This window comes from Ochotona princeps, chromosome 1 (genome assembly GCF_030435755.1).
Source record: "Ochotona princeps isolate mOchPri1 chromosome 1, mOchPri1.hap1, whole genome shotgun sequence".
NCBI classification, from domain to species: Eukaryota; Metazoa; Chordata; class Mammalia; order Lagomorpha; family Ochotonidae; genus Ochotona; species Ochotona princeps.
Genome location: NC_080832.1, coordinates 110,856,718 through 110,869,933, shown reverse-complemented (window position 1 = coordinate 110,869,933; position 13,216 = coordinate 110,856,718). Strand labels below are relative to the sequence as shown.

At 57.7% G+C, this 13,216-nt stretch overlaps 1 protein-coding gene across 2 annotated transcripts in view; it reads right to left on the bottom strand.

The window, feature by feature from the left end:
• Positions 1-691: 691 nt before the first annotated feature.
• The window catches only part of CPNE5 (copine 5), a 64,943-nt gene continuing 52,418 nt past the window's right edge, over positions 692-13,216 (bottom strand). For both annotated transcript variants that reach the window (XM_036493838.2, XM_004590325.2), the window contains 9 exons: positions 10,760-10,813; positions 9,270-9,331; positions 5,346-5,392; positions 3,889-4,070; positions 3,148-3,275; positions 2,936-3,038; positions 2,349-2,406; positions 1,845-1,918; positions 692-1,328 (listed from right to left, as the gene is read on the bottom strand). In XM_036493838.2, the coding sequence (XP_036349731.1) occupies positions 1,110-1,328; positions 1,845-1,918; positions 2,349-2,406; positions 2,936-3,038; positions 3,148-3,275; positions 3,889-4,070; positions 5,346-5,392; positions 9,270-9,331; positions 10,760-10,813 (927 nt within the window). In that variant the 3' untranslated portion in view covers positions 692-1,109. The remainder of the gene's footprint in view (positions 1,329-1,844; positions 1,919-2,348; positions 2,407-2,935; positions 3,039-3,147; positions 3,276-3,888; positions 4,071-5,345; positions 5,393-9,269; positions 9,332-10,759; positions 10,814-13,216) is intronic.

Sequence of the window (13,216 nt, the reverse complement as noted above, 5' to 3'; positions counted from 1 at the left end):
TGTCTCAGAGACAGGCACGGGACCAGACAAGGCAGACACACCACCATCATGCACGACAGCGAGGGAAGTGGCCGGGCAGCAGACGGGGTGCGGCCTGGTCTCCACCCAGGCCTGGGGAGACGGGCGGCCGGGAGCCCCATGCGGCAGGAAGGAGTGGCATGCATGGCTGCTCCCCCCACCCCCACCCAGTGGGTCAAGGCCGGGCGGCTGGGGGGGGCTCAGGGGGAGAGCCCCTCCCTCACCTTTCCCACAGCAGGACATATGCTCAGGGTTGAATCCACAGAGCCCAAGGCGGAAGGACTGGGGTGGGGTGGGCATGGGCAGTGATGGGATAGGGTGACCCCAGAGCCAAGACAGCCCAGAGTAAGGGTCACATGAAGGGGCAGTGAAATGGGGGCTCTGGACAAGGAGGAACAGACTCTTAGGATATCAGAGGTGAAGGACACTCATCAAGACATCTGATCATCCCTCTCACTATACAGATGTGGAAATTGGCTAGGCTGGGCTTCCCACAGCAGGCAGGAAGTGGAGGCAGGGCTGGGACCCAGAGCCAGGAGGGAGAGCAGCATGGGCTGCCCTGGGCAGGATTAACGTGTCCACGCTTCAGGAAGGCTCCTGCCCCACACACTGGGGGCCCTGAGCAGGCTGTGGAGAGTGTCAGGGAGGTGTGGAGGCAGCAGTCCACGCCAGGGAGAGGCCCACAGTGCATGGCAGCTACCTCCTTGACACATCCCACTGCACGGATCCCTGCAGGGTCATGTGTTTAGATGTTCCTGCCAACCCATTAGCCCTGGGGTAGGGGCAGATAGTACAGGAGGCAGAACAGGGGTTGGAGGAGGAGGCTGAGCTCCGAGCCGGAATGGGACGGGTGCTGCCCAGGGCTGGCCTGCCAGAGAGACCCTCTCAGTACCTGGCTGAGGGACCCAGGAAGAAAGGACCTGAACCCCAGCACTCCAGCATCCAGCCTGTTACCTGTCCCTGCACTGGGCTGGATGTGAGACAACGAGCCTGTCCCAGACACACAGAAGTCCTCGCAACAAATGAGGTGACTGAACAGGGTCTTGAGTGGGTTCCCCCGGAGCCCCAGTCACCTGCCCGCATGGCCAGGCTCAGATGTTCGTGTGCATCGGAGAGGCGGGGGGTGTGCGGGCTGGGGACTGCGGTGCGGAGTGCTCTGGGGCAGCGGGCGGGGGACGAGGGCGGATGCCCTGAGCCTTCATGTAGGACACCAGCTGGTCGGGGATCTCTGCTAGCACATCTCGGGCTAGGCGGGCCATGCTTAGCACGTGGTTGCCTGTGCGGTCCACGTAGTCCCGGAAGGGCACGAACTGGCAGGCAGAAGGCAGGGTCAGGCAACTCCTTCCACTGGAGACCAACTCAACCCTCACCCTCACCCCTACCCTCCATCCCCCACCAGATCCAGGCCTCTGCTTCTGGCCTGTCATGCCAACCTTCACACACACACACACACACACACACACAGTGCTCCACCCCTTGGAGACCTCCCAGGCTCCGGAATCTGTAACCAGCACCGAGAGGTAGAGGCAATGATTTCATGAGCCCAGCCAGGTGCCTGCCCACTTGATGCAGCTATTTCATGGGACGAGGTAAGGATGGGGGCAGGGGTGCTTCTAGGAACAGAGAATGGGTGGTCCAGGGAAGTCTGCGGATTCTGGGCTCTGCTCTGGGAATTGTGGCAGGGTACGGTCCAGTCCCTGTGGAGGTGGTATGTATGATTGGAGCACTGACCCCCGTTCTTTCTGCGGCAGCCACCAGAGATGAGGCCAGCATGGCCATTGGGGCTCTCACAGGTCCCTGTGGGGCAAGCAGGCCCTGGGTCTCACCTGCACAATGTCCCGTTCAGCCAGCTTCCCCCGGGAGGAGATCCGCACGTCATCACCATCCAGCTCCACCATGGCTGCACGGGGGAAACACAGCATGGCAGGTAGGAAGAGGGCATTAATGGCAGATATCTTGGCCTAGCAGCATGGTGGCCTTGTCCCCCAGTCCTAGGCTAGTGCAGGGAAGAGACCTCACAGGCCCAGTCTTCTGGGTTATGGCTAAGCAAACTGGGGCCTGGGATCCTCCAACCTGTGGCTCAGTACTCTGCCCTCCCCAGCTCCCAGGGCTGGGGGCAAAGGGAGTGAACCAGGCCTCCTCCCCACAGTCCCAGGAGGTGGGTACAGTGCATACCCTGACAAGCCCCTCCCTGTGCAAACATGCGTGCCTCCACATCCTGCCAGACAGGTGTACACACCCAGACAGCAGCTGTCACTCTTTGGGAAGGGTGGTTCCCAGGGTCTGGAGTCTGTGAGATAGCAGCACCTTACGTGGGGGGACAAACTCACCATCGAACTCTGCCTGGCCCACGCCGATGATGATGATGGACATGGGGAGTTTGGCAGCCTAGGACCCCGCAAGGGTGGAAAGAAGAGAGACAGGGATAGGGAGGAGAGGGACAGACATAGGAGCATATAGGAGGGCACCCAAAGACCAAGGGAACCAGGGTGGGCCCCAAAAGGGAAGAGGCAGGAGAGAGGGCAGAGTACATGTGGGTCACAGGTGTGCCCCTGTGCACCAATCCACCTTCTCTGCCGCTGGGGCCCCTCTGGTCTGTGGCCCAGAGCACCGGTTCTCTTCATGGGGAGACCATCACTCAGGTGGTGGGGGAGGGCAGCTACACTCCTGTGTCCTCCAGGAACCTGAGTCTGGCTGGAGTCGGAAGTGGCAGTCCCAGAGATGGGGGAAGAGAACGAGCACAGAGCTCCTCAAGCCCAAAACCCCACTGCCTGCCCTCCGTCCCAGACTCATGTGAGAAAGAAAGGGGAGGTGGAGAATTTGAGGACATGTGGCAAGGAGTGGGTGGGGGATGCAGGGTCACCCCAAAGGGCAGAATCCACCCTCAAGAAGGCCCCATGCCATCTTGGCAGCTCACGTTGACAATGGCCTCCTTGGTCTGCGCCATGTCTGAGATGACCCCGTCGGTGATGATGAGCAGCACAGAGTATTGGGAGCCATCCTGTACGGCCGCTGCATTCCTGGGGTGGGCAGCACAGGCTTGGATCAGCCTCGGGGGGGACCTTCTGGGCTTGTGCATGCCCAGCCCCAGCCCTCTGCCCTCAAGGACCCTGCCCGTGGTGGGGGCACCTGGCCACATGGGTGACGACGGGTGCGAAGTTGGTGGGGCCGTAGAGCTGCACGGTGCGCAGGCTGCGGTGGTAGGCCTCCAGGATGCCATCGATGCCACAGCATGAGGGATTCTCCTGGTTGCCATTCTGCGAGCACAGGGCACGGGGAGGCTCAGGCTGTGCAGTGGAGTTGGACTTGGACCTCCCAACACTTCTCCCTGCACATCTGCTCTTGCCCTGCACCTGAACCTCATGGACCCCAGAACCCAGCAGGGAGCCTCTTGCAAGCCCACTGCCCACCTTCCAGTCTTGCTGACTCTGAGCAACCTTGGGCCTTGGAGGGAACTGTGGCTACTCTGTTTCTCTGCAGCCTATGCCTGGCATGGCACCTGCATTCCCGAGTATGGGAGGATGCTGCCAACTGGTTGAGACCTTCATAAGAGGGAGAGAGGGAGAGGGAGAGGACATATCTGAGGTTTCACCTCCATGCCAGAGCCTGGGACCCCATGTGACATCAGCTATGGGCTTCTGAGGCCACTACAGCCACCCACAATCCTTACTTCTTTCTAGTCCCAGACCTGGAGGAAGACTTTGTAAGTCCTGGTGTAAATCCCTCCCCATGGCTTACACCCAGGTTGGCTTCCCACTCCAGAGCTCCATCTGAAGTCCATGAGGCCAGAAGTGGGAATGCTCAAGCCCACCCTGGTGCTTGCCCCCACGCCCCTTCCCTAGCTCAGGTTTGGTCAGCTCTTTCTCTTACCAGTGGGAACTCATGGGACACCCTGCCGTCCGGGGGCAGCTTGGCCCCAAAGCCCAAGGCAGGGAACATCTTGTCGCTGTCGTAGTGTTGGATGATCTCACCGACGGCGGTCAGTGCCAGGGCATAGGCATTCAGCTGGTAGGGGCTCATGTAGTGCAGGGATGTGGACTGTGAGGGGTTCCCTGTGGCACAAGACAGAGCCGCTTCGGGCAGCTGCCGCCCCCCAGGCTGCCCCAGGCTCAGAGTCCAGACGGGCGTGTTCATGGTCTTCTACTTGCTTTTCTTCCCTTACCCTTTACCCTGCCCCTCGCTGCCCCACATCAATCCATTAGCAAACCCTGGTTGCTGAGAGCTCCCTGGCCTTGGCCTTTGCAGACACCACCATCCTCCTGCCGGATGGGCTGCCCTTGGCACCATGGTGCACAGGGAGCCACGCAGGACGCCTGGTGCCCACAGCTCACCTGGATCAGCACCCAGAATCCTCATGACCATCCTACCTGTCAATCACCCCATTCCAGCCTCTGGCCATTCCCACTCCAGGACCTTAGCACTGGCTGTCCCTTCTACCTGGGACACTTTTCCCCACCCATTCGTATGGCTCACCCCCTGGCCTCCACAGGTCTGAGCAGTTACTTGTCTCTGTCGCTAGAGCTCTTGGTACCACGAAACCCAGCTGCCATGTCTCTGATTTGTCATTGGTGACAGGCAGGACAACACATGCTGCCAAGAGCCAACCCTGTGTGACTTCAGGGAAACTGCCTGGCATCAGGGCTGGCATCAGTATCCCACATCAGAGTGACAGTTCAAGTGCTGGCTACTCCACTTTTGATCTAGCTCCCTGGGAAGGCAGCAGAGGAGGACCCAAGTGCTTGAGCTCCTGCACTCACATGGGAGACCCAGATAGAATTCCTGATTTGCTCCTGGCTTCAACTTTTGTGGCCATATGGGGAATGAACCAGAGGATGGAAGACATCCTCTCTCTGTCTCATCTTCTTTACTCTGCCTGTCTTTTGAATCAATACAATAAAAGCTCTCTAGGCCCTGCTTTCAGTCTCCTTTTCAGCACCGTGGGGACAGTCAGAGTTGCCACCTACACGAAGGGGCCACAGCAGCCCCAGCCAGGGTTGGCACCAGAGTCTCTCCCTGAGGAGTGCACAGCTGAGCCCTGGCTTAGTTCTCCCTCCATTCGGCAGTGGGGCTGCACATAGAGGTGGGGTCTGACACCCCTCTCCCAGGGCTCTCTGTGAGCTGAGGCCTGCCCCCAGGGAGCTAGGGCACCCTCCAGGACTGGGCTGCACCTCCAGCAGAGTCAGCGTGTTGGTGTGAGCAGTCAGCCTGGGCTGACCTTACAGTCCTGAGGGAGTGGCTCTTCAGTAACGAGGAAGTCAAAAGCCCAGCCTGACCATGACATCCTGAACAAGCCATCTCCCCCTCCCCGCCCAGTCCCCCCAGCTCACCGTTGGAGGCAGTGAAGTCAATGGCCACGGTGAAATTGATCTGGGTCCTGGAATAGGGAGAATAGCCAAGGGAGTCACTTGGAGAGAGGCCAGGCAGTGGAGTGCTGGGTAGGGCGGGAGGGGCCTGGCTGCCACCCTGGCCTCACCAGCACCCAGGTGAGTGGCCTTGGGAACATCACACATCTGCCACTCTTGGGGAATTAGATCATGACACCAGCCAGGCTGTCTTCCAAGGAATTGCTGGGAACGTCAGAAGGAGTAGGACAGCGTGTGAGTGTTCCAAAGCACTGTGTCCGGTGTGATCACGGATTTGCTCCAAAGCTGGCCCTAGACCCGCCTGAGGGTGGCTCAAATTTGGAGTCAGATACCAGATTAAAACTGGCCAAAAGGGCTTGGCATGATAGCCTAGTGACTAAAGCCCTCGCCTTGCATTCGCCAGGATCCCATACAGGCACTCGTTTGCATCCTGGCAGATCCACTTTTCATCCAGCTCCCTGCTTGTGGCCTGGGGAAGCAGTCGAGGACAACCCAAAGCCTTGGGACCCTGCACCCGCATGGGAAACCCGGCAAGGGAGAAGCTCCTGGCTCCTGGCTCCTAGCTTTGAATCAGCTCAGTTTCAACTGTTGCAGCTACTTGGGAGTGAACCAAAGGACAGAAGATCTTTCTCTCTGTATCTCTTTCTCTCTATAAATCTGCCTTTCCAATAAAAATAAATAAATAAATAAATAAATAAATAAATTAATTAATTAAAAAAAACTGGGTCAAAACAGGGACTGGCACTGTGGCATAGCAGGTAAAGCATCTGCCTGCAATGCCAGCATCCCACACAGGTGCCATTCAGTGTCCTGAGTACTCACTGGTCCAGCTCCCTGCTGATGGTGCATGGGGAAAAAGCAGCAGGGAGGAGGGCATGTTCTCAGGCTCCTGCACCCACATGGGAGACTTGAAAGAGGTTCCTGGTTCCTGGGTTCAGCCTCATCCAGCCACTTGGACAGTGAACCAGTGATGGAAGATCTCTTTCTCTATGTCTCTTTTTCTCAGAATTGGCCTTTCAAATAACTACATGTTTAATTAAAAAAAAATAAAACTGTCCAGGTGCTACAAGTTCTTTAAAGGAAGCTAGAATGCCACCCATTAAACTGTCTCGCCAAAACAGTGGACCGGAATCTGGCTAAGTCTCCAGGCTCTCTGCCAAGTGTTTACAGGAAATCCAGGGGACAGCGACACCGTGGGGGGTTCAGACAACACAACCCAGACTGGAGGAAACTTTCCAGGAACACTGCCCAGGGATCCTCCCTGGGGGACTGGCTGGGTATCCCAGGCTGCTGCACACCCACTTAGCCTGAGTGTCTCCGTGGGGTGCAGGAGTCCATCCTAGCACACACCCTTCCTGTGCTTGGAGGAGCCTGCAGATGAAGAGAGAAGTCCCAGAGTCCCAGGCCATGGCCCTTCCTATCCCCACCCCAGGCCCTTGGCTCTTCAAAGGGTCATCTCCCCTCCAACCCTGTGTTTCATTGGGACCTGATGTATCCCAGTGGCTTCCATACTGCAGGGCGGCAAGGGAGACTATTAGAGGGAACTTGTTTAAAAAGATAGGGGGGCAGGTAGCAGGCAGGCATTTGGCCTGGTAGTTACCACGACGCAGGTTGGGTCACCTGCATCCTGTGTTCGAGTCAGTGTGATTAAAACTGCCCCGGGAAGCAGTGAGTGCTGGGTCAAGTAATCGGGAGAACTGAACTTGGCTTCCGGCTCCTGGCTTTGTCCTGGACTAGTCCCTGCTATTGTGGGCATTTGGGGCATGGACAAGCAGACAGGAACACTATCTGCCTCTCCCTCTGCTACATATATATACATTTTAAATTTTTATGTGTGTGTGTGTGTGTGTGTGTAAATTCCAGAGTTCCACTCCCAGGAGGCCAGTTGAGTTGCTCTGGCCAGGGGATCTTGGAATCTGCTTCTTGAGCAAGCAAGCCCTGCCCTCCTCCTGGGCCTCCAGGACTCTATTTCAGTGATTCTGAGTGGGGGTTGTGGACAAACTAAGAGGCAGACCTTGCCTCACCCACATCCCCACCAGAGCACACAGCTCCCTCTGCACCTGACCACGGTTGAGTGGGGAAGGTCACGGACAGGGTTAGCAGGAGAGACGGGTGGCAGGGTCCTCTAGTAGAGCCAGCCCTTCCTGCAGCCTCTCCCCTCTTCTGCCAATTAGAACACAGCATCAGCGGAGTTGGGGGTCTCCAGGTTCTAAGTGGGACAGAGCCACAGGACAGCAGCAAGAGCTGCGGTCCCTGAGTGCCTGAGTGCCTGGGGGTCATCCCTCCCACCCAAACCTGCTTCAGGCTGGGAGAGCCTGATACAGCTGCTGACCTGGGAGGGTGAGCACCTTGCTCCGGGGTGGGGGTCATCCTTGGGAAGTAGCAGGAATGCTGAGGGTCCCTATAGTAAACACAAGTGTGGGACTAGGCTGGACTCACCCCTCACCATTCCCTCCCTACTCTGGTCTCTGAAGCCACCAGGAAAAAAGTTCAAGAAGGCAGACCAGCTCTCTTCCCTAAGAGCAGAATGCAGGCTGCAGGATGGGCCAGTGCCCATGCCTTCTTCCTGGGCCCACATGGGCGGAGAGAAGCCCTAGACATGCCTGGACATGCATGCAGGTTCTTTGGAGCTTGGTGAGGATAGTGGGGGTGGGCCTGGGGCCCTGGCTCGCACAACACAACCGTTTACATCAGCCAGAGAGCTGGGTCACTATGATGCAGCAGCCCGGCCACTACCCAGGCACGCGGCTCCGGGCAGGTCATGTGGAACAGCCAGTACCGCCCTGCCCTGCCTCTCTCTGCAAGCTCAGAGTACCATGCAGGTGAGACTCGTGGAAGGAGTGGGGACTTTGTGGACAGAGCAGGGAACAGTGGGGCAGGGCAAGGAGGGGCGAGTCAGGGTGGAGGGAGGGAGGGTGCGTACTTCCCCAGAGAGCAAGGGAGCAGGCAACCGTGAGACGGTACACGTTCAGGGCAGCAGAGAGCAGAGTCATGGGAAAACAAGTGTGGCCGCCCACGGCCCGACTCATCCCTCTTCTTGGCAGAACCAGGCAGCCAAGCACCTGCCTGGCTGGGCTGAACCTTGGCAGTGGCCCCTGCCTGTCTCCTTTCCAGACAGGTGCAGCAGCTCACCTGCCTGCACCTGTGGGCTCTCAGCCACCCACACCCTGGCCTGGCACCTGTGCTGGCAGTAAGCATGCCAAGTAGTCCTCATCTTGGGGCCTGGTTCATTTCAGGAGCTGTTGGCGGCTCCTGGCTTCTCTGCTCTGCCTGTGTTGGCCTGGGATTATGTCCCCGGCCCACCCCCAATCCCACCTCCCCCACCCCCAATCCCACTTCCCCTTTCGGGACCCAGACAACACAAAGCAGGTTAATTCGCCTCCCCGCCTCACCACCAACAACAACACACAGAGGTCAGAGACCTGGGAATACACACACACACACACACACACACACAGGTCAGAGGTCCTGAAAACTCACCTACCATGACCTCTATATACACAGTAGGACAAGGACATCAAGGAGGTCAGCTTGCCCCAAGCAACCCAGCAAATTCACACAGAGAGGCCTCCATTATGGGCCTGACTCCTGGGCCACGGCTCTTCCCACCCTCAGTGCCTCCCTGGCTCTCTTAGTTACAGGGTTCCTATCCTGTATTCCCTCCTCCTCTGTGTCTGCCTGGGGACCTGCCATGTCCCAGGGGTCTCCTGGGTCCTGGAGCTTGCTCTGGCCCTGGGGATCCAGGCCGGGCTTGGGGCCAGCTGTTGCAGCTCACAGCCCAGCACCACAGCTTCGGCCAGGGCCTCAAAGGGGAGGCAGGGGTGGGGAGGGCACTGGTCACATGGGTGTGGGGGGCCCCTTCCTCTCCACACTCGGCATTCTTCTCACCCTCCTTTGATGTAGTCCAGGAAGGTACACTCCGACTCCACAGCAAAAGAAAGCAGGGTGACCTTGAAAACAAAAGGGGGCCTGGTCAGTGGAGGGAGGGGTGCGGGGGAGTGCAGGATGTAGAGTGCTGACACTTATCCAGGAGTCGGTATGAGCCAGCTGGGCTCGCAGGGCCTGGGAGATGCCAGGGAGCATGTACTATCACCCTCATTTTACAGCCAAGCCAACTGAGGCTTAAAGAGGTGACATAGTGGGGAACTTAACCTAGACGCCAATCTGCAGCCCAGAAAGGGCGACCGCTGTCTCGGGGTGCAGTGTGGAAGAGTATGTGTGTGGGGGAGTCTTCTGCCAATGGCAACAAGTCCCATGCTGCCACGAGCCATGCACGCTTAGCCCTGGGAGGCGTCTGTAGCCAGCACGCACCCACTGTGCATCACCCCGGAGTCTCTCAGCCTCCACCATCCTACCCCCAGCCCACCCCTGAGTGGCCTGGCCTCTCCCCTCACCACCACCCCATATAACTGAAGCCCCCAGGAACTCTGCTTGAAGTGGAAATCTCTGCTTTTCTACCTCCTCCGGCAGGAGCAAGGAACAAGTTATCCCAGCAGAACTACTACTACAAAGGTTCAAGCCCCGTTCTGGGGGCAGAATCAGCTTGCCTGGGAAGAGGCAGGGAGGACTAAGCCCAAGAGCCTGACAGGTGTGTGACAAGCTGGTCCGGGAGAGCCCGCCCACCGTGTCCCCCACCCTCACCCTGTTAGGCACCCGGCTGATCACAGCCTCCTTCCAGGGGTGACTTCAGCCCTGACTCATGATTCTTACGTCTTCATCCGGGGAGCTTTGTCAGAGATCGTAGTATTTGCTCCCTGCTGCCTCCCACAAAGGCCTCCCTGAGTTGAGGACCTGACTTGTACCAGTCATTTTCCCAATGTCTTGACCAGTGGCTGGCCCAGAGTAGCCCTCAGTCAATATCAGATGAGCACAGGTGAGAATGTTCTAATGACAGACCCCCTGCAGACCCTGGGGCAAGGTGCCATCCCAGCGTGGTCATGGTTAGGCAGGACCAGATCTGGAGTCCAAGGTGGTGTCTGCCCCACCCTGACCACGCCCTTAGCTGTGTGACCGTGCTTGAGTCACCTTGTGCTGGCAGCCTGGGTTTCCTCTTTCATGACAAGGGATGAGAAATCTACCTCTCAAGGAAACCACCTGTGAACAGCACCACGCTGGGCAATTCCCAGGGCAGGGGCCCCAGGAACGCCACCCCTTTTCCTCTTCCTCACTGCCGGAAGTCCCCCTGGGCGTTTCTCCATGCAACTCTGTATCCTGTGTCCAGGTCTTGCCATGTGTGGTCTGCACAGACACTCAGCCTGCACTCCCCACAGGTGCGCATGCACACACGTGCAAATACACACACACACACACACACAGAGCCAGGGAGCCGAAGAATTCACCCCACCCCACCCCCACTACAGACAGCAGTGTCTACTCACTGTGCCAGAATTCACGTATTTCTTCTTCTTCATTTTCTTTTTTGGATTCACCACCTGATGAAGAAACCAGGTTGCTATTTCCAGACCATCTGGGCTGGCCCTCAGGGCTTCCCCCAATGCCCACACGTGGCCTTAGCCATGGTGGAGCCAGGGGGAGCAGGGCAGAGGGAAGTCTGGGGAGAAACTGGTGTTCAGGAACTTGGGATCCATGCTCACATGCACCAGGAATATTTCTTTAGCTTTCCTTCCTGCTGTGTTCCAAACCGGCCCTGCTTACAAGGTCAAGAAAGGCTGGTGGTGCCAAGTGGCCCCCTTGGCACCAGCCTGCTGTGTGCCCAGGCTGTTTCCTGTTCTGTTGCTCTCCCAACTCATCCTTTGAGACCTGCCACCACCCCCTGGTTCCTGTTAGTGACCGCTGTCACCCTGGCTGGCCAGTTGCAAACTCCTTAGTTGTCATCTCACTGGGACATTCCGCAGCTCATCCAGAGCCATCCTCAGAGAACAAATCACAGGGCTGGCCTATAGGCCAGCTCTGTGGTGGCGGTGCCCACTAGGGTTGGTTTTGCCCTCTTAGCAGAGGGGACATTCAGTCATGTCCCAGTTGTTTGGATTGTCACAGCTAGGCGGAAGCGAGAAGAGGGCCGGCACAAAGCATGGTCCAGGCCAAAGGGTCGGCAGCACCGAGGTTGAGTATCCCTGAGCCGAGAGAGGCCCTGGGCCCCGGGAGCTCCCTGAGGGGTCTAACTTGGTTCTCTAAGCATAAGGAATCTGGGTATAACCTACACCCAAGGTGCTGTCAAGCCAAGCCAGGAGGTTTTCACATCTGACCAACTTCTCTTCCCTCTCCCGCAGCCCTGCTCTTGGCAGAGTGGCTGCAGCAGTGTCTAGATCATCGGTGTTGAATGACTACTGAACCTACTTCTGGAAATAAGAAGACTATGTTCTGAGATGCCAAGTGTCTCCCCTCACCCCCCAAGTCAGGCCAGAGTGACTGGAATATAAGCCTGGCCTCCAGGGGTGGGCCTCGGGGTGCAGTGGGTTGAACTGTCTCAGACGCTGCTACCCCATATTAGAGCACCAGTTCAGGTCCCTGCTCATGCACGAGGGGACGCAGATGATGATAACCTGAGTTCTTGGGCTCCTATCATCCAGGTGGGACATGCAGATGGAGTCCTGGCCCCGGGCTTTGGCCGGGCCTAGCCCAGGCTGTGGTGGCCATTTGAGGAATGAACCAGCACATGGAAGATCTCACTGTCTCTCCCTGCCCCTCTACTTTTCAAATGAAAGAAAGAAGGCAGGCAGAAAGGAAAGAAGTAGGATTTCAGTCCCCAGGCCAATGGTGCCACCCCCGTAACAAACACATCTCCATCAGTTCTGTGAGACAAACAAGAAATATCCCCAGGGCAGTGACAAAGGCCACCAAGAAGGCAGAGTGAGAAGTGTCCGGCAAGGTGGTACTGAGGGCGGACTGAGGGCCAGGCAGCCTTGGGCAGGAGGAGATGTCATGGAGAAGCCCAGCACTGGGTTCCAGCTGGACTGCAGAACCACAGGAGGGAAGCATACGTGGGGCTGGCTGGTCGACAGCCTGGAATGTCATGCGGAACGTCGGAAGCTGGCAGGGGCCAGCTCCCAGCAGGCTCTAGGATGCAAGCCACCGGTGCAGGTATGTGCAAGGGGAAGAGGAAGGAGGTTGGGGAACGTGTATGCAGTTCTGCCACCTGACAACTCCATGGCCTCCATGTGCCTCTGCCTCCTCATCTGCCGAATGTACCTCCCTCATAGAAAGGTGTGGGAGGAAATGAAGGAAAGCAACTACAGAGCTGAGAAGGCGGTAAGTGCTATAGGAGTGTCAGGTGCAATTTAAAAACGTTACTGCTACTGTAATTTAAAAACATCACTGCTACCACTAGTCCGGTGAGAGGTTCTCCTGGTGGGGAGAGGGGCAGGGGGGACAGGTGCTGAGCAATGGCCAGACAGTACTAGGGAAAAGTGACTGGGGAAGAGTGTGTGCTGGGGGAAGAGTCAGAGGGACCCACTAGACACAGAAGGAAAGAGGAGCTGATGGGGAGGCGGGGGTGGGAGGGGTACAGGTGCAAAAAGCCAGGTGGCAGACACGGAGCTTAGGGGGTGGCCCAGGAGTAGCTTATTGCACCCTCTTCTGCCCTGCAGAAGGCGCCAAGGGGCCACACATGACCCCAGCCCAAGACGTCACTGTGCCTGGGTCCCCCAGCCCGTCCCACCTGGTGCATCCCCAATTTCTCCAAGCAGCTGTCTGTCCAAGAGCAATGACGAAGGATCTCAGGGCTCTGGGCCTGGCCACATGCACAGTTCTTGGAACCCTTCTGTGCTATCCTAACATCAGCCTGGAACCCATAAGTCCTCCCTCTAAACTGGCCATTTCAATGTCTGAGCCCTGGTTTTGTTCTCAGTTGTATGTGTGAAGCGGGCACCTAGGAA